The sequence below is a fragment of the Cervus canadensis genome, chromosome X (assembly GCF_019320065.1).
Source record: "Cervus canadensis isolate Bull #8, Minnesota chromosome X, ASM1932006v1, whole genome shotgun sequence".
NCBI classification, from domain to species: domain Eukaryota; kingdom Metazoa; phylum Chordata; class Mammalia; order Artiodactyla; family Cervidae; genus Cervus; species Cervus canadensis.
In genome coordinates this window covers 77,937,606-77,956,743 of record NC_057419.1, presented here as the reverse complement: position 1 = coordinate 77,956,743, position 19,138 = coordinate 77,937,606, and the positions used below count along the sequence as shown (strand labels likewise).

The following is a 19,138-nucleotide window of genomic DNA, read 5'->3' as shown; positions in this document are numbered from 1 at the left end:
TAACACAAGTATACTGGGCTAAAGTCAAGATGTTGGCAGGGTTGCATTTGTTTCTGGAGGCTCTTGAGAGAATCCATTTTCTTTTTTTTTTCAGCTTTAGAGACTGGACCACTTTCCTTGACTTATGGCCCATTTCATTCATTTTCAAAGCTAGGAAAACTAGTATAAGTCATTCTCATGTCACAGCACTCTGACCATTCTTCTACAGTTACATCTCCCCCTGGCATTACCCTTCCATGAGCCCCTTCTGCTTCTAATGTCTTAGGATTACTTTGAACCCACCCAGATAATCCAGGCAAATCTTCCTATCTTAAGGTCAACTGATTAATGTTAATTATATATGCAACCTTAACTCTCATTTATTATAACATAACATATTCATGACTTCCAAGGATTAAGACGTTTTTGGATGGGGGTCATTGTTCTGCACACACTACCTCATTTTAACAGTGTCTTTTGGGGAGCAGAAGATTTTAATTTTTATAAAATCTAATTTGTCAATTCTTAAATTTATGGGTTATGATTTTGATGTCATGTCCAAGAAATTTTTGCCTAATCAGAAATCATAAGCATTTATTCATGTTTTAGTTATTTTTTTAGAAATAATTGGGTTTTAGTATATTTAGATTTAATGCTAATTTTATTTTTTTTTAATTTTCATTGGAATATAATTGATTTACAATGTGTTTGTTTCAGATGTACAGTAAAATGAATCAGTTATATATATATACATATATCCACTCTTTTTTAGATTTTTTCTTCCCCATATAGGCCAGAGTTCCCAGCAGTTCCCAGCAATATACAGCAGGTCTTTATTAGTTATCTATTTTATGTATAGTAATGTGTATATGTGGGCTTCCCAGGTAGCACTAGTGGTAAAGGACCCACCTGCCAATGCAGGAGACATAAGAGAGATAGGTTTGATCCCTGGGTTAGGAAGATCCCCTGGAGGAGGGCATGGCACCCCACTCCAGTATTCTTGCCTAGAGAATCCCATGGACAGAGAAGCCTGGTGGGCTACGGTTCATGGGGTTGCCAAGAGTTGGACATGACTGAAACAACTTAGCACACACGCACACACGCACATTGTGCATATGTAAATCCTAATCTCTCGATTTATTCCACCCTCCTCCTCTGTAACCATCAGTTTGTTTTCTATATCTGTAACTGTATTTCTGTTCTGTAGATAAGCTCATTTGTACCCTTATTTAGATTCCACATATAAGTGATATCACATATTTGTTTTTCTTCTACTTCATCTTGGACTTCCCTGATAGCTCAGTTGGTAAAGAATCCACCTGCAGTGCAGGAGACCCCAGTTCGATTCCTAGGTCAGGAAGATTCACTGGAGAAGGAATACTCACTCCAGTATTCTTGGACTTCCCTTGTGGCTCAGTTGGTAAAGAATCTGCATGCAATGCGGGAGACCTGGGTTTGATCCCTGGGTTGGGAAGATCCCCTGGAGAAGAGAAAGGCTACCCACTCCAGTATTCTGATCTGGAGAATTCCATGGACTGTATAGTCCATGAGGTCACAAAGAGTCAGGCACAACTGAGCGACTTTTCACTTTCACTTTTACTTCACCTCAGTATGACAATCTCTAGGTCCATCCATGTCTCTGTAAATGGTATTATTTCATTCTTTTCACGGCTGAGTAATATTTCACATTTTCTTTATCTGTTCCTCTGTTGATGGTCATTTAGGTTGCTTCCATGTCCTGGGTATCGTGAATAGCGATGCAATGAATGTTGGGGTGCATATATCTTTTCAAATTATGGTTTTCTTGAGATATATGCCCAGTAGTAGAATTGCTGGGTCATATGATAGATTTATTCCTATTTTTTTTTAAGGAACCTCCATACTCTTCTCTATAGTGGCTGTACCAGTTTGTACTCCCAAGAGCAGTATAGAAGGGTTCCCTTTTCTCCACATCCTCTCCAGCATTTATTGTTTGTAGACGTTTTGTTGATGGCCATTCTGACTTGTGAATACCCCACTGTAGTTTTGATTTGAAGTTCTCTGATAATTAGTGATGCTGAGCATCTTGTCATGTGGTTTTTAGCCATCTGTATGTCTTTGTTGAAGAAATGTCTATTTAGATCTTCTGCTCATTTTTGTTTTTTTTTGTTTTGTTTTGTTTTTTGTATATTGAGCTTCATGAGCTGTTTGTATGTTTTGGAGATTAATCCCTTGTCAGAACTACTTTTGCTGAGTCCCATAGGTTTTGGATTATGGTGTTTTGTTGTCATTTGTCTAGGTATTTTTTAATTTCCTGTTTGATTTCTTCAGTTTTTATTGGTTATTCAGCCTTCACATGTTTGTTTCTTTACAGGTTTTTTTTTTCTATAATTGATTTCTAATCTCAGTGTTGTGGTCAGAAAAGATGCTTGATCCTATTTGTATTTCTTAAATTTACCAAGGCTTGATTTGTGACCCAAGATGTGATATATCCCATAGAATGTTCTGTGTGCACTTGAGAAGAAAATGTATTCTGCTGCTTTTGGATGGCATGTCATGGTTTAATGTGTCATTTAAGGCTTGTGTTTTCTTATTCATTTTTTGTCTGGATGATCTTTCCATTGGTGTAAGTGGGGTTTTAAAGTCCCCCACTATTGTTTTATTACTGTTATTTCCCCTCTAATGGCTGTTAGTCTTTGCCTTATATATTGAGATGCTCCTATGTTGGATGCATATATATTTACAGTTGTTATATCTTCTTCTTCTATTGATCCCTTGATCATTATGTATTGTCATTCCTGTTTCTTGTAACAGCCTTTGAAGTCTGTTTTATCTGGTATGAGTATTGCTGCTGCTGCTGCTGCTGAGTCGCTTCAGTCGTGTCCAACTCTCTGCAGCCCTATGGACTGTAGCATGCCTGGCTCCTCTGTCCATGGGATTCTCCAGGCAAGAATACTGGAGTGGGTTGCCATTTCCTTCTCCATGAGTATTGCTACTCCAGCTTTATTTTGATTTCCATTTGTGTGGAATGAATGTCTTTTTCCATCCCCTCACTTTCAACCTGTGTATGTCCCCAAGTCTGAAGTTGGTCTCTTGTAGACAGCTATATATGGGCCTTGTTTTTGTATCCATTCAACCAGTCTATGTCTTTTTTTGTTGGGGCATTTAATCCATCTCCATTTAAGGTAATTATTGATATGTATGTTCTTATTGCCATTTTCTTAATTGTTTTGGGGTTGTTTTTATAGGCCTTTTTTCTTCCCTTCCTCTTTTGTTTTCCTCTCTTGTGGTTTGATTGCCATCTGTAGTATTGTGTTTGGGTTGCTTTTACTTTTTTTGTGTTTATCTGTTGTAGTTTTTGGGTTTGTATTTCCCATGAGGTTTTGATAAAGCAGTCTATATATAGGTTATTTTAAGTTGTTGGTCTCTTAATTTCAGATGCAATTTCCCTTTCCTTCATTTGTACTCCACTTCTCATGGTTGCTTCTTTTGATACCATACTAGTGAGCTTTCCTATTTGTAATTTTCTTGTTTCTAGTTGTAGCATCTTTTTAGTTTTTTCTTGCCTAGAGAAGTTCCTTTAGCATTTGTTGTATAGATGGCTTGGTGGTGCTGACTTCTCTTAGCTTTTGCTTGCCTGTAAAGGTTTTGATTTCTCAAATCTGAATGAGAGCCTTGCTGGGTAGAATATTCTTGGTTGTAGTTTTTTTTTTTTTTTTTCCCCTTTCATTACTTCAAATATATCCTACCACTCCCTTCTGGACTGCAGAATTTCTGCTGAAAAATCAGCTGATAACCTTATGAGAGTTCTCTTATATGTTATTTGTTGCTTTTCCCTTACAGCTTTTAATATTTTTTCTTTGTATTTAATTTTTTTCATTTGATTAATACGTGTCTCAGCATTTCTTCCTTGGGTTTATCCTAGTTGGGACTCCTACCTTCCTGGACCTGGATGATTATTTCTTTTCCTGTGGTATGGAAGTTTTCATCTAAAATCTTTTCAAATATTTTCTCAGGACCTTTTTTTCTCCTTCTTCTGATTCAAATGTTGAATCTTCTAATTTTCTCCTAATTCAAATGTTGGTGTATTTAATGTCTCAGAAGTCTCTGAGACTGTCCTCATTTACATTCATTCTTTTTTCTTTATTCTGTTCTGTGGCAGTGATTTCCACCATTTTGTCTTCCAGCTCATTTGTCTGTTCTTCTGCCCCAGTGATTCTGCTTTTGATTCCCTCTAGTGTATTTTTTATTTCCGTTCTTGTATGGTTCATCTCTTTCTTTGTTTGTTCTTTAGTTCTTCTAAGTCTTTGTTAAACATTTCTTGTTTCTTCTCAATCTGTACCTCCATTTCCTTTTCTGATTGTGGATCATCTTACTGTCATTACTCTGAGTTCTTTTTCAGATAGACTGCCTATCTCCTCTTCATTTAGTTGTTCTTGTAAGTTTTATCTTGCTCCTTCATCTGCAACATACTTCTTTATTGTCTCATTTTGTCAAACTTACTCTGTTTGTGGTCTTTCCATAGGCTGCAGGATCGTAGTTCCTCTTGCTTCTGGAGTCTGCCCCTTGGTAGATGAGATTTGTCCTGAGGCTTCTGCTCTTCCCTTGATAGATGGTTTGACTGATGTTGTAGGGACTGGATATTGAGCAGGGCCTCCTCTTTGCTGTTTGGTTGTCACTGCTTGGTCAGGTGTGAGGTCTGCTCCATATTTGTTGGAATAGAGGCCCCCAGATATGATTTTTGGCTGTGTTTGTGATCTATGGTACAATATAGGTGGGATTGAAGCACTCCTGCTGGGAGAGAAGCCACTGAATATTCTTCCTTTGGAGCTATTCACCTGTCAGTGTGCTCTGTTGTGTCCCCTTTTGCCTGTTGTGTGGGCTCACAAAGTACACTGTTGTTGGTGCTGTTCTCAGTCCCACCTTAACTGTGGATATGACATCAGTTGGCCCTGGTGACTCTCTGGTGTTTTTTTCACCAGGCCACCTGTGCAGATCTGCTGAAGTCAGGTCCCAGGACTGCAGGAGTTGCACACCTGGAGTCACTGGAAGCTGTGGAGGCAGCTCAGACTCTGGCCTGCCTCAACCCCTGCATGTACATGCCTATAAAGCCTGCAGCTGCTACAGTCAGACCCACCCCAGCTGTAGGAGCACTCATTGTACTTTCAGACATTTTGTAGTAGCTGACTATAAGAAGCCATTAGCAGAGGATAACTCTGTGGTTCATACAGCTACAAGGAGAGATTTCAGCTCTTCTTCCTTAATTACACAGTCCCTGGGGTTCAGCTTTGGTTTCAGCCCCACCAGAGCCTGCTCCAGAGATTGCCAGAAAACATGAGCCCATCAAGTAGGAAGGAGCTGAGGTGGCAATCAAGACGAGCAGGCTGCCCAGGTGGGAGGGTGCTGGGGTAGTGATTGGAATGCACTAGCTGGTCTGGCAGCGATCAGAGCTTGCAGGTTGCCCAAGCGGGAAGGTGAGGGAGGTAGTGGAGGAGACAGTGGCAGGGGTATATGAGCCTTCTTTTTCAGGAGCCCTCCCTAGTACCTGTAGAGACATGGTTCAGCATTTGCACGTGTGAGGAGAAAGGCTGGAATGGCGGCCCCTCCCTTCTGCGTCACTCAACAGTGGCACTTTGCTTCTATAGTGGTCATGGCTTCCTCCACAGGCATTCCTGGTTTCATAGCTCCTCACTCTCATCCCCTCATGCTGTCTTCTCATAGCCAGCAGCAGTATCCTCCTTTGGTGTGCTCTCCAAACCCCACGTTACAGAACCTAGCCCCAGGACACCCATCTCAGACTGAGGTGCACAATGCTGTGGGACAAACCCTCTATAGGTCTTCCTCTGTCCTCCCTGCCACTGACCAATTACTGACCTCTCCTCCAAGACCCCAAATCTCCCCTTCTGTCCCATCTGATCTACTTGCTGATAAAGGGACTTCCCCAGATGATGGAGCCTCTCCTCACCTCCAGTTCCCCACCAGGGACTCAGGTCCTGTCCTGCTTCCTCTCTTCCTTTTCTCTTCTTTCTTTTGTCCGGCCCAGTTACTTGGGGATCTTTCTTGTCCTTTAGGTGTCCAGGGTCCTCTGCTAGTGTTCATCAGGTGCTCTGTGAGAACTGTTCCATATATAGATGTATTCTTGATGTGTTTGTAGGGGCAGATGAACTTCACATCCTCCTACACCTCTGCCATCTTGGAAACCCACTTACTGCTAATTTTAGAAAAAAAAAATTATCACTACAAAAAGAAAGCTCATACCCATTATCATCACTTCAATTTCACTCTTTCCCAAGCCCTTGGTAACCACTGATCTACTTTCCTTATGAAAATGCTGATGCTAGACATGTCATATAAATAGAATTATATAATAAATGAACTTTTGTTACTGGCTTCTTTCAATTACCAAAATGTTTTCAAGTTTCATCCATGTTATAGAACATATAATTATGTAGTTTCTTTTTATTGATGAGTATAGTTCATTCTGTAAATACAGCAAATATTTATCCGTGTATCAGCTGATAGATATTTGGGTTATTTCCACTTTGGGGCTATTATGGCTGATGCTGCTATGACCTTTGGTGTATAAATTTTGTGTCAACATTTATTTTCATTTCTCTGAGTTATAGACCTAGGAGTGGAATTTCCGATCCATATAGTAACTCAGCTTTCACTTTTTAAGGAAGTGCCAGGCTGTTTTCCAAAGCAACTACACCATTTTATCTTCTCACCAGCAGTGTATGAAGGTTCCAGTTTTTCCACATATTTACCAGTCCTTGTTATTGTATGCTTTTTTTGATTGTAGCCATCCTAGTGGGTATGAAATGATACTTAATTGGGGATTTGATTTGCATTTCTGTAATAAGTAATAGTGTCAAGCATTTTTTTTCATCTGCTTGCTGATAATTTGTACATCTTTGAAGAACTGTCTGTTCAGATTCTTTTTAATTTTTTAATTGGGTAATTAGCCTTTTTATTGCTGAATTGCAAGTTCAGAATATATATAGATTATATATTCTAGATACAAGTTGTTTATGAGACACATGATTTATAAGTATTGTGTATGGTTGTCCTTTTACTATATTGATGATATCATTTGCAACACAATTTTTTAATTTTTATGAAGTCCAACTTATTGTTATTTTTTTAGTTCTGTTGCTAGTGCTTCTAATGTTGTATGCAAGAAATATTGCTTAACCTAAAGTCATGAAGATTCACCTTTATGTTTTCTTTTAAGAGTTTTATAGTTTTAGCTCTTATAGTTATTTACATGATCCATTTTGCATTAATTTTTTGTCTGTGGCATGAGGTAAGGATCCAACTTTGTCCTTTTGTGAGTTAGTAGTTGTCCATGCACTATTTATAGAAAATACTATTTTTACTCCATTGAATTTTCTTTGTTACTTTGTTGAAAATCAGTTGACCATAAATGCATAGGTTCATTTCTAGACTCAAAATTCTATTCCATTTGTCTATATGTCTATCCCTATAACAATAACACACTATTATTTTGTAACAAGTTTTGAAATTAGGGAGTATGTGTCTTCTAACATTTTTCTTCTTTTTCAAGATTGTTTTGGCTATTCTGGGTCCCTTTCACATCTGTATGAATTTTAGCATCAAATTTTTCTTTTTATGGGGAAAAAAGGCAATTGGAATTTTCAAAGTGCTTCCATTGAATCTGTGGATCAATTTGGGAAGTAATTGCCATTTTAACAATATTAGCTTTCTAATCCAAAAACATGGAATTCCGTGATGCCTTCTATTTATTTACATCTTCTGTATTTCTTTCAACATTTTTTATAGGTTTTGGTGTAACAAGTCTTACACATCTTTGTTAAATTTATTCCTAAGGATTTTATTTTTTGATGTTTTAAATGGAATTGCTTTCTTAATTTCATTTTCAGATCATTCATTGCTAGCATATAAAAATAGTTGATTTGTGTGCATTATTTTATCCTGCAACCTTGTAGAATTTATTTGTTATAGGGATTATGCTGGGTTTGTTAGGATTTTCTGTGTACAAGATCCTGTCATCTGTGAATGGAGAGAGTTTTATTTATTCCTTTCAGGTTTTTTGTCTTCTATTTCTTTTTCTTGCCTGAATGCACTGACTAGAACCTCCAGTAAAATGTTGAATAGAAGTAGTAAGAGTGGCATTTTTTATGATTTTGATGTAAGGGAATAAACATTCAGTCTCTTACCATTAAGATTTAGCTGTTGGAATTTTGTGTTAGCATATTCTGTATATTAGTCCTTTGAAACTTCCTGAGAGTTTCAGTTCCTGAAATAGCACAGGGTGTGGTCAATTTTTATACATTTTCATTTGTGCTTGAAAATATTGTGTATTTTACAGTTGTTCAACTCTTTGTGCTATATATGTCCATGAGACCAAGCTTATTGATTATATTTTTCTGTACCAGGAATCAATAGAGTTTTTTTCTTAAGAAAGCCTTATAGTAAATATTTTAAACATACACATCTCTGTCACATCTTCTTAACTATTGTTGTAGCACAAAAGCAGCCATAGACAATGCATTAATGAGTGAGTATAGCTGTGATCCAGTAAAATTTGAATTACATAAACAGGTGACTGGTCCACAGGTTGTCGTTTGCCCATTTCTGTTCATTACTATTTTTTAAATCTCCTTTTGATCAGCCATCATAGATAATAAGTTGAACTCCCTGTGATGGTGATTTTGTCTGTTTTTCCTTGTTTCATTAATTTTGAGAATATATTAATAGATTCATACAAGTTTAAGAGTGTAATCTCTCTTATTTAAACGTTTGGCCTTAATATAGGCACTTTATCTCTAATAGTGGTTTTTGTCTTAAAATCTATTTATCCTAATATTCATATCACTTATAGTACCTTTCTTTTGGCGGCTATTTGCCCAATATGTATTTTTTATTCCTGTTTTTCCCCTAACTTTCCTAAATAGTTGTTTTAGGAATGTCTCATAAAAAAGCATGTGACTATATTTTGTAAATACACTCTTTTTGTCTTTGGCTCTTAACTAGATCATTTTATCCATTTGCATTTACTATAATTTTTAATATCTTTGGAATTTTTTATATCAAGCTTTTGTGGGTTTTGTTACCTCTTCTTATTTCTTTGCTTTATGTTTACACTTAATTTATTTTTTCTATAACAGAATTTGTTGATTCTACCTTCTTTTTATTTTCTTTATTGGTCACCCTAGAAATTTTAACCTGTATTCATTTCAAGTCTCATCATTATATTCACCCTCCATCCAAACAATACTAGAAACTGAGAACATTTTAATTTCTGTCATCCGTTCCTAACTTACGTGTGTCCGTGTGTGTGTGTGCGGGTGTGTGTGTGTGTGTGTGTGTGTGTCTGTGTGTGGGGGGGGTGTGTGTGCGGGGGTGTGTGTGTGTGTGTGTGTGCTCAGTCATGTCTGACTCTTTGAGACCCCATGGACTTTAGACTGCCAGGCTCCTCTGTCCATGGAATTTTTCAGGCAAGAATACTGGAGTGGGTTGCCATTTTTTGCTCCAGGGGATCTTCCTGACCCAGGAATTGAACCCGCGTCTCCTGCATTGGCAGGTGGATTCTTGACCACTGCACCACCTGGGAAGCCTTTCCTAATTTATACTACCTTCAGAGAGGTAGTTCTATTTTTTTAATACATGCATACAATTATTATGTTATATTTTCATTGTTTCAGTTTTACCCACGTATTTATCGCTTTCTTTGCTAATGATTCTTTCTTCTATCACAGACCTTCTCAATGGGAACATTTTTCTTCTACCTTAAGTACGTGATGTGAAATTTCTCACTGAGGGTCATTTGTTTTCAAACTACCTTGGATTTTGTCTGTCTGAATGTGTCCTTACTTCTCCCCTCATTTTTGAAACAAAGGTATTCTACTGAATATATAATTCTCAGTTGAGTTACTTTCTTTAGCACATTGAAGATATTATATCGTGCCTTCCAATGTTGTTTTTCAGAAGTTTATCTAGTTTTTATTCCTGTGAAGGTAATCTGTCTTTTCTATCTGGTTTTCTTTTTAATATCCCCCCTTTGTCCTTGGCATTATGGAGTTTTACTATGATTTGTCTAAATGTGGACTACTTTTTATTTATCCTGTTTGGGATATGTTGGATTTCTGAACCTGTCAAGTGTTCTTAAGTTCTGGAAAAATCTTAACTATTCTCTTTAAATATTACTTCTACCCCATCTTTCTCCTTTTTTTTGGAACTCTGATTAGACCTAAGTTGATATTTCTCAATCTATCGTACATACCACTTTCATATTTTTTTCATTTCTTTGCATAACAATTTCTCTCAGGACTACTAGTTCACAAAGTCCCTCAGAAACTCTAAACTGTTTCTGATCTATCAAAACTTATCAACAGAGTTCTTTAAGTTTTAATCTCCAGTTGTAGAAATTCGCTTTCACTTTATTTTCATTAGCTTTGGTAATTTTTGTAATTTCTTGCTCTAAACTCAAATTTCACCTTCTATTTCTCTAAATATAAAAATATATGTTGTTATTGTTCAATTGCTGAGTCCTGTCCAGCTCTTTGTGACCACAAGGAATGGAGCACACCAGACTTCACTGCCCTTCACTGTGTCCTTCACTCCATCTCCTGGAGTTTGCTTGTCGAGCTTATGTTCATTGAGTCAGTGATGCCATCCAACCATCTCATTCTCTGTCACCCCTTCTTCTCCTGCCCTCAATCTTTCCCAGCATCAAGGTCTTTTCCAGTGAGTCAGCTCCTCACATGAGGTGGCCAAAGTATCGGAGCTTCAGCTTAAGAATCAGTACTTCCAATGAATATTCAGGGTTGAGTTCCTTCAGGGTTGACTGGTTTGATCTCCTTGCTATCTGAGGGACTCTCAGGAGTCTTCTCCAGCACCACATTTTGAAAAAAACAATTCTTTGGCACTAAGCCTTCTTTATGGTGCAACTCTCCCATCTGTACATGAGTACTTGAAAAACCATAGCTTGTAGTATATGAATCTTTGTCAGCAAAGTGATGTCTCTGCTTTTTAATACACTGTCTAGGTTTGTCATAGCTTTTCTTCCAAGGAGCAAGTGTCTTTTAATTTCGTGGCTATGGTCATCATTCGCAGTGATTTTCAAGCATAAGAAAATAAAATTTGCCACTTTTCCACTTTTTCCTCATCTATTTGCCATGGAGTGATGGGACCAGATGCCATGCCATGATCTTAGTTTTTTGAATGTTGAATTTTAAGCTAGCTTTTTAACTCTCTTCTTTGAACCTCATCAAGAGTTTTTTTTGTTTTTTTTTTTTTGTTTTTTTTTTTTTTTTGTTTTTTTTTAGTTCCTCTTTGCTTTCTGCCATTAGAGTGGTATCATCTGCATATCTGAGATTGTTGATATTTCTCCTGGCAAACTTGATTACAGCTTGTGATTCATCCAACCTGGCATTTCATATGATGTAATCTGCATATAAGTTAAATAAGCAGGGTGACAGTATACAGCCGTGACATACTCCTTTCCCAATTTTGAACCAGTCCATGTTCTATGTCCAGTACTAACTATTGCTTCTTGACCTGCATACAGGTTTCTGAGGAGACCAGTAAGGTGGTCTGGTATTCCCATCTCTTTAAGAATTTTCCACAGTTGTGATCCACACAATTAAAGTCTTTGGCGTAGTCAATAAAGCAGAAGTAGATATTTTTCTGGAATTCTCTTGCTTTTTCTATGATCCAATGGATATCAGCAATTTGGGTTCTGATTCTTCTGCCTTTTCTAAATCCAACTTGTACATCTGTAAGTTTTCAGTTCATGTACTGCTGAAGTCTAGGTTGAAGGATTTTGAGCATTACCTTGCTAGCATGCTAAATGAATGTAGTTGTACGATAGTTTGAACATTCTTTGGCATTGTCTGTCTTTGAGATTGGAATGAAAACAGACCATTTCCAGTCCTATGGCCATTGAGGAGTTTTCAAAATTTATTGGCATATTGAGTGCAGCACTTTAACAGCATCATCTTTTAGGATTTTAAATAGCTCTTCTGGAATTTCATCACCTTCACTAGCTTTGTTTGTGCACCAGGATGTCTGGCTCTAGGTGAGTGACCACAACATCATGGTTATCCAGGTCTTAAGGCTTTTGTATAGTTCTTCTGTTTTTTGTGTTTTTTTTTGCTACCTCTTAATCTCTTCTGCTTCTGTTAAGTCCTTACCATTTCTGTCCTTTGTAGTGCCCATCTTTGCATTAAAATATTCCCTTGATATCTCCAGTTTTCTTGAAGAGATATCTAGTCTTTCCCATTCTATTGTTTTCCTCTATTTCTTTTCATTGTTAGCTTAGGAAGGCTTTCTTGCCTCTCCTTTCTACTCTCTGGAACTCTGCATTCAGTTGGGTATGCCTTTCCCTTTCTAATTTGCCTTCTGCTTTTCTTCTTTTCTCAGCTGTTTGTAAGACTTCCTCAGACAACCATTTTGCCTTCTTGCATTTCTTTTTCTGTGGAATGATTTTGGTCACCACCTCCTGTACGATGTCGTGAACCCCCATCCATAGTTCTTCAAGCACTCTATCAGATCTAACCCCTTCAATCTATTTGTCACCTCCATTGTATAATCATAAAGAATTTGATTTAAGTCATACCTGAATGATCTAGTGATTTTCTCTACTTTCTTCAATTTAAGCCTGAATTTTTCAATAAGGAGCTCATGATCTGAGCCACAGTCAGTTCCTGGTCTTGTTTTTGCTTCTCCATCTTTGGCTTCAAAGAATATAATCTGATTTTGGTATTGACCATCTGGTGATGTCCATGTGTGAGTCATCTCTTGTGTTGTTTGAAGAAGTGTTTGCTATGACCATTGTGTTCTTGTAACAAAACTCTATTAGCCTTTGCTTTAGTTCATTTTGTACTCCCAAGGCCAAACTTGCCTGTTACTCCAGGTAACTCTTGACTTCCTACTTTTGCATTCCAATCCCCTATGGTGAAAAGGACATTTTTTTTTTTTTGATGTTAGTTCTAGAAAATCTTGTAGGTCTTCATATAACCATACAACTTCAGCTTCTTCAGCATTAGTGGTTGAGGCATAGATTTGGATTACTGTGATATTGAATGGTTTGCCTTGTGAACAAACTGAGATTATTCTGTCATTTCTGAGATTGTACCCATGTACTGCATTTCGGACTCTTGTCACCAAATTCGGATGGGTCATGGTGGAGAGTTCTGGCAAAATGTTGTCCATTGGAGAAGGGAATGGCAGACCACTTCAGTATTGTTGCCTATAGAACCCATGAACAGTATGAAAAGGGGAAAATATATGACTCTGGACGATGAGCACCCCAAGTCGGTAGGTGTCTGATATGCTACTGGGGAAGAGCAGAGAAATAGCTCTAGAAAGAATGGATTGTCTGGGCTAAAGCAGAAACGATGCTCAGGTGTGAATGGGTATGGTGTTGAAAGTAAATTCCAATCCTGTAGACAAAAATGGTACATAGGAACTTGGAATGTTAGGTTCATGAATCAAGGTAAATTGGACATGGTCAAGCAGGAGATGGCAAGAGTGAACATCAACATTTTAGGAATCAGTGAACTAAAATGAACAGGAATGGGTGAATTTAATTCAGATGACCATTATATCTACTACTGTGGGCAAGAATCCCTTAGAAGAAATGGAGTAGCCCTCATTGTCAACAACAACAACAAAAATACATGTATTTGATATCATATGTTCTAGTGTAGACATTTTTGCAGTTCTGATTCTGCTCTTTTGTTGTTTCTGCTAGCTCTTGTCAAGATCCTTTCTAATGTTTTCTAATTTTGCTTCTTTGAATTTTTTAAATTTTTCAAAATTGTGGTTTCATATTTCTTAGAACTTTATCTGTTATAGTTCTTTGAAGTCTGGGTGGCTTCCTCCAGAGAGGATCTGTTCATTTGCATCTGCTACATATCTGTGGGGGATACCAGCCTGGGCGCACACTACATGTATACTTGATTTGAGATTTCTTAGATTATTGAGATAGTTTTGTGCTATAGTTTATGAGTTCTCACTTGTGACTGCCAATTCTTAGGAAATGTTCTTTCTTCTCTACTCAGTGACCAGTCTTTGAGACAATCAGTTATCCTAACAGCCCCTTGCAATGAAATATTTATTTCTAGCTCAACCTTAATTTGGGGTGCAGCAACTTGAGATGCCAGTTTTTAAAGGGTCTCCAGTAAGATTGCCCACCTCAAGCTTATTCTGGGTTTTGTTTTCTGAATCCATACTCCATTAACCATCTGTTTCACAGCAAATGACATCAAGGTAGAAGTTGGTTTTGTTGTTCATCTCTGCATTTTTGCCTTCACCTAATGTCTGGCTTTTGAATAGTCTTTATAAACAGGTTACCAGGTTATTCCTGCATTTAAGATGGTTTAAAATATATTTTTGTCTTCCCAGGTGGCGTTAGTGGTAAAGAACTCGCCTGCCAATGCAGGAGACATAAGAGATGCAGATTCGATCCCTGGGTCAGGAAGATTCCCTGGAGAAGGGCATGGCAACCCACTCCAGTATTCTTGCCTGGAGGAGCCTGGTGGGCTACATAGTCCATAGGGTCGCAAAGAGTCGGATGTGACTGAAGTGACCTAGCACACACGCAAAATATATTTTATCAGTATTTTTCAGTTGTTTTCAGTAGGAAGGTTGATAAGGATTCTTATTCTGCCATATGCTGGAAAAAAGAAGTTCAGCTATTTTATATTTTTGACATGAACTTTTTCCCTTCTAGCTCCCCATATATACTGCACCACCTCTCCAGTCTAAATATGTTGAAGAGCAGCCTGGTCATTTACAAATGGGCTTTGCATCCATTCGCACTACAACTGGTCGTTACATTGGCTGGTGCAAGGTAAGTGAATTCTGATAGTGGTTTAATATCAGAGGGTTCTCATTTGTCTTACATAACAATTGTTCCAGTTATCCACTGATGTATAACAAACTGCCCCAAAACTTAATGGCTTAAAATAGTAACTATTCTAACTCATGATTTTGTGAGTCAGAAATTTAATCATACTTCAGATAGCTGATTCTTCTGTCGCATATGGTATTGACAAAGGTCACTCAGTGGCATTTGTCAGGTGAATGAACTGATCTACAGAGTCCAAGACAGCTTCATTCTCATCACTGGCACCTTGTCACAGATGGCTATAAGGCTGGGCTCAGCTGGGAATGTTGACTGAAGCATCTACACCCAGCCTCAGGTAGTCAGATAAGTTATATGGACAGTTCAGGGCTTCTAGATAAAATGTTGCAAGAGGCCCTAGTCACAATTCACCAAGCTTCTTACCCATCTTAAAATGTCCAGGAAGGTTACTTGTACAACATTTTGTTGTTAAATAAAGTCACTAAGGCCAACCCAGTTTTTATGGGAGAGAAATTAGATACCATCTCTCAGTATGAGTAGCAGCAAAAAATTTGTGGCCATATATAATGTACTCTACCACTACTGCATAGATTAAAGAAGTTCAACAATAATTTATGTCACATGGCATGTACAAAACATTGCTTGAGTTTTTACATGAAGTTCTGAGGTTACTTCTGCATTGTTCCTTATTTGACTAAGTAAAACGTAAACATAATGGGTTTGGTTCATAAGACATTTCTGACTGTAGTCATCTATTGGGCAAAATAGAATTCACCTTATTTTAATACTTAGCTTTGAATCAACACTATCCAGCAGTAGAATGGTGGAATAAGCTAGTACATTACTGCTGTTTCATTATCACATCCACATAGAGGTATGCTAACATCAACATTTCCAGTGTAAATGTCATAGTGATAATGTTGGTACGATTATTTTAATCATTGTGACCTAATAACCACAAATCTAACCTATCAATTGTGAACCCTTGTGCCTTTTTTGTTTCTAATCCATTCTTTTTAGAAAGAAAATTCTAATGTTCTTAAATAGCAAATGTTTGAACTATGGTCATTTCAGCTGGCATTTCAAACATCTGATGAATATATGGTGTTTTATTTTATGCTTGTCAAAAAATTCCGATAGACTTTTAACACACCCTTAATAGTTTGACTAGTTGTACTATGGTTTGATCTTAGCAAGAAATAGCTTAACTAATAGGGTCTGAATCATGCCCATGAGACTATATGTCAACATCTGGATGATTCAGACTGAAGTCTCTTGAGATCTCATTTTCCATAGTGTCCTCAAAGTTGTTTTCAGTGAGGGAAATTGTTCCTGAGGGATCTTTAAATTGGTATTGTTACCGTCACCCAATTTAAGACCAAAATAACTTTTTATTCTGTTAATATGCTGAACTGAATAGGTTGAAGGAGGGTGCTTTCAAATGCATTTCATCTTCAATGTAAACGTTTCCTCTCTAATTTTCTTTTAAAAAATAATCTATTCTCTAAAAATTACCTCTGACTCAAATTACATTCTGCATTAAACTTAGAATCATGGAGGGCAAATTCATTTTCTATTCCTGTTCCTTAGTGTTTTGAAATTTAAGTAGCAGTGACCTCCAGTGGTAAAAGTGAATCCCTAAACACAGCTAAGGAAAATTCCCCAAAAGCAGTGACTAGTTTTCTTCCTCAACAGTTACATGATTCCCAATCAACTGGTCTGTAAGTATTATAACTTCGAAGGTAAACATTTTTTCAAGAGACAGTCCCTAAGGAGAAATAGCTCAGTGGCAATTAGGGCACGTGTTGGTTTGTATAGCTTTAAAACACAATGAACAGGTTCTGCATCTGATCATCATGAAAGTATCTGAGACAAAGTTACTAATACTTTGTCAATAGCAATAACATTTCTTTCTTATTTAATGGAATTATTTCTATTTTCTTTGCTTTGAAAATCTTTTATTGTTGTCATTGTTGTTTTCTTTTGTTGTTTTCATTCCATGATTTCATAGCATCTAGTTCATAGAAGGAGACTATATATTTACACTGTGTTTTGGAGTTCCATTGATAGAATACAGCATGACAATGGGCAATTGGTACTGGTAAATTATTCCATACCTTCATTTTTCTTCTGATGTAATTGAGATAATACCTATTGAAAAAATGTGTGTAACAATATTTCCTGTATTAAAATAGAAACAGGTAAAAGGAGGAATTTGATTTAAAGCTTTAATCCCTCCAGTGGGTTAATATGATCTTGATTTGCAGAGAATTTATGTTCCTATTGAAAAAACAAGATGAACAGCAGTCTGTGTAGGATGATTTCTATCCTAAGATAAATGTCTTATTTATTTTTCTAATGCACACTATAAAGCTCAATATTCAAAAAACTAAGATCATGGCATTCGGTCCCATCACTTCATGGCAAATAGACGGGGAAACAATGGAAACAGTGACAAACTTTATTTTCTTTGGCTCCAAAATCACTGCAGATGGTGACTGCAGCCATGAAATTAAAAGACACTTGCTCCTTGGAAGAAAAGCTATGACAAACACAGACAGCATATTAAAAGCAGAGATATTACTTTGCTGACAAGGTCCATATAGTCAAAGCTATGGTTTTTCCAGTAGTCATGTATGGATGTGAGAGTTGGACCATAAAGAAAGCTGAGCGCTGAAGAATTGATGCTTTTGAACTGTGGTGTTGGAGAAGACTCTTGAGAGTCCCTTGGACTGCAAGGAGATCCAACCAGTCCATCCTAAAGGAAATCAGTCCTGAATATTCATTGGAAGGACTGGTGCTGAAGCTGAAACTTTAATACTCTGGCCACTTGATGCAAAGAACTGACTCATTGGAAAAGACCCTGATACTGGGAAAGATTGAAGGTGGGAGGAGAAGGGGACAACAGAGGATGAGATGGTTGGATGGCGTCTCTGACTCGATGGACATGAGTTTGAGCAAGTTCCGGGAGTTGGTGATGGACAGGGAAGCCTGGCTTGCTGCAGTCCATGGTGTCGCAAAAGTCAGACACAACTGAGCAGCTGAACTGAACTGAATGCACACTAAGAAAAAGGGAGATGAAACACTTTGTTTAGGCTTTTTGTTTTCTCTACAAATCATTAATGTTGTTGCTGTTGCATCTTTTTTTTTCATTTATTTTTATTAGTTGGAGGCTAATTACTTTACAATATTGTAGTGCATCTTTATTAATCAGATGTTGCTTCTAAGCTGAAATATAGCTCTCTTCATGCTTTTAAAAAATTCCATTCATTTTTCTACACTGTCATAAAATAAGATGATAAATCTTTGTATTTCTGTAATAATTTTTCTGTGAGCAGCTCTGATGTGTTTTCTAGGCATTACTTTACCCATTTATATGAGGAAAATACTAACATGTATTATCCATGTTAAATAGATGAAAAATAAGAAGAGAAGCTAAGTTCAAGAAGTATTCTGATAGATAATAGAGAAGCTAGATTTATTTTGGTGAAATTTCATACACTCTCAGAGATGTGGGCTATTTGATCTAATTATCAATATCTTCAAAAATACAGATGTCCTTTTTCCCCCCCTTTTTACTTAGGGTGTTTATGTCTTTGTGAAAAATGGGATAATGGATACAGTGCAATTTGGAAAAGGTAGGTGAGTGAACCATCTATATTCAGAAATGTTCTACTGTCTTTTTAACTTGCAGTGTTTACATGTGAGAAAACAAACTTGGAGTGTTATCCATTATCATGTTTTACCAACTCAGAAGATACTCCATATAGCAGTTTATGACAATAATAAAGCAATGGTATCCATTATTTATTTAGCAATTGTTATATGCTGAGGCACTATAATAAGCATTTTACATAATTTATCCATTTTAATTTTGTAGCAAACCTGTGAATGTTGGTATTATACTTACTCCCATTTTATAGATGAGGAATCTGTGGTTTAGAAGGGTTAAGTGGATTACCAAGGTCACATAGCTAATAAGTGGTAACACCTGGGCTCAAACTGTTTTGGTTACAAAACCCATATTACATACTCGTAAACCATAAACTGAAATATATCTCCATTATTATTAGTTAGTTTAAATAAGTACTGTTTGCTGTTAAAATGCATAGTAGTTTGCTACCAATTGCTCGGAAACAGTACTTCAGTTAGTCACCCTAGAATATTTGAGCCAATGTTGGAAAACAATTGTATTTGACTTGTTAATTTGATAATGAAGTTTGGCAGCAGATATAGCTCCCTTCTTAGCCTAAGACAGTTGTCAAAATAAATGTGTATGGGGGGTAGGGACAGAAAGATTAGCTAAAATTTTTAAATGTCACT

The 19,138-nt window shown here is 37.0% G+C and overlaps 1 protein-coding gene across 2 annotated transcripts in view; it reads left to right on the top strand.

Annotated features, from left to right (window-relative positions):
• The window catches only part of APOOL (apolipoprotein O like), a 73,306-nt gene that overhangs the window by 32,897 nt on the left and 21,271 nt on the right, over positions 1–19,138 (top strand). For both annotated transcript variants that reach the window (XM_043459095.1, XM_043459094.1), the window contains 2 exons: positions 14,681–14,800; positions 18,399–18,453. In XM_043459095.1, coding sequence (XP_043315030.1) covers positions 14,681–14,800; positions 18,399–18,453 — 175 coding nt within the window. The remainder of the gene's footprint in view (positions 1–14,680; positions 14,801–18,398; positions 18,454–19,138) is intronic.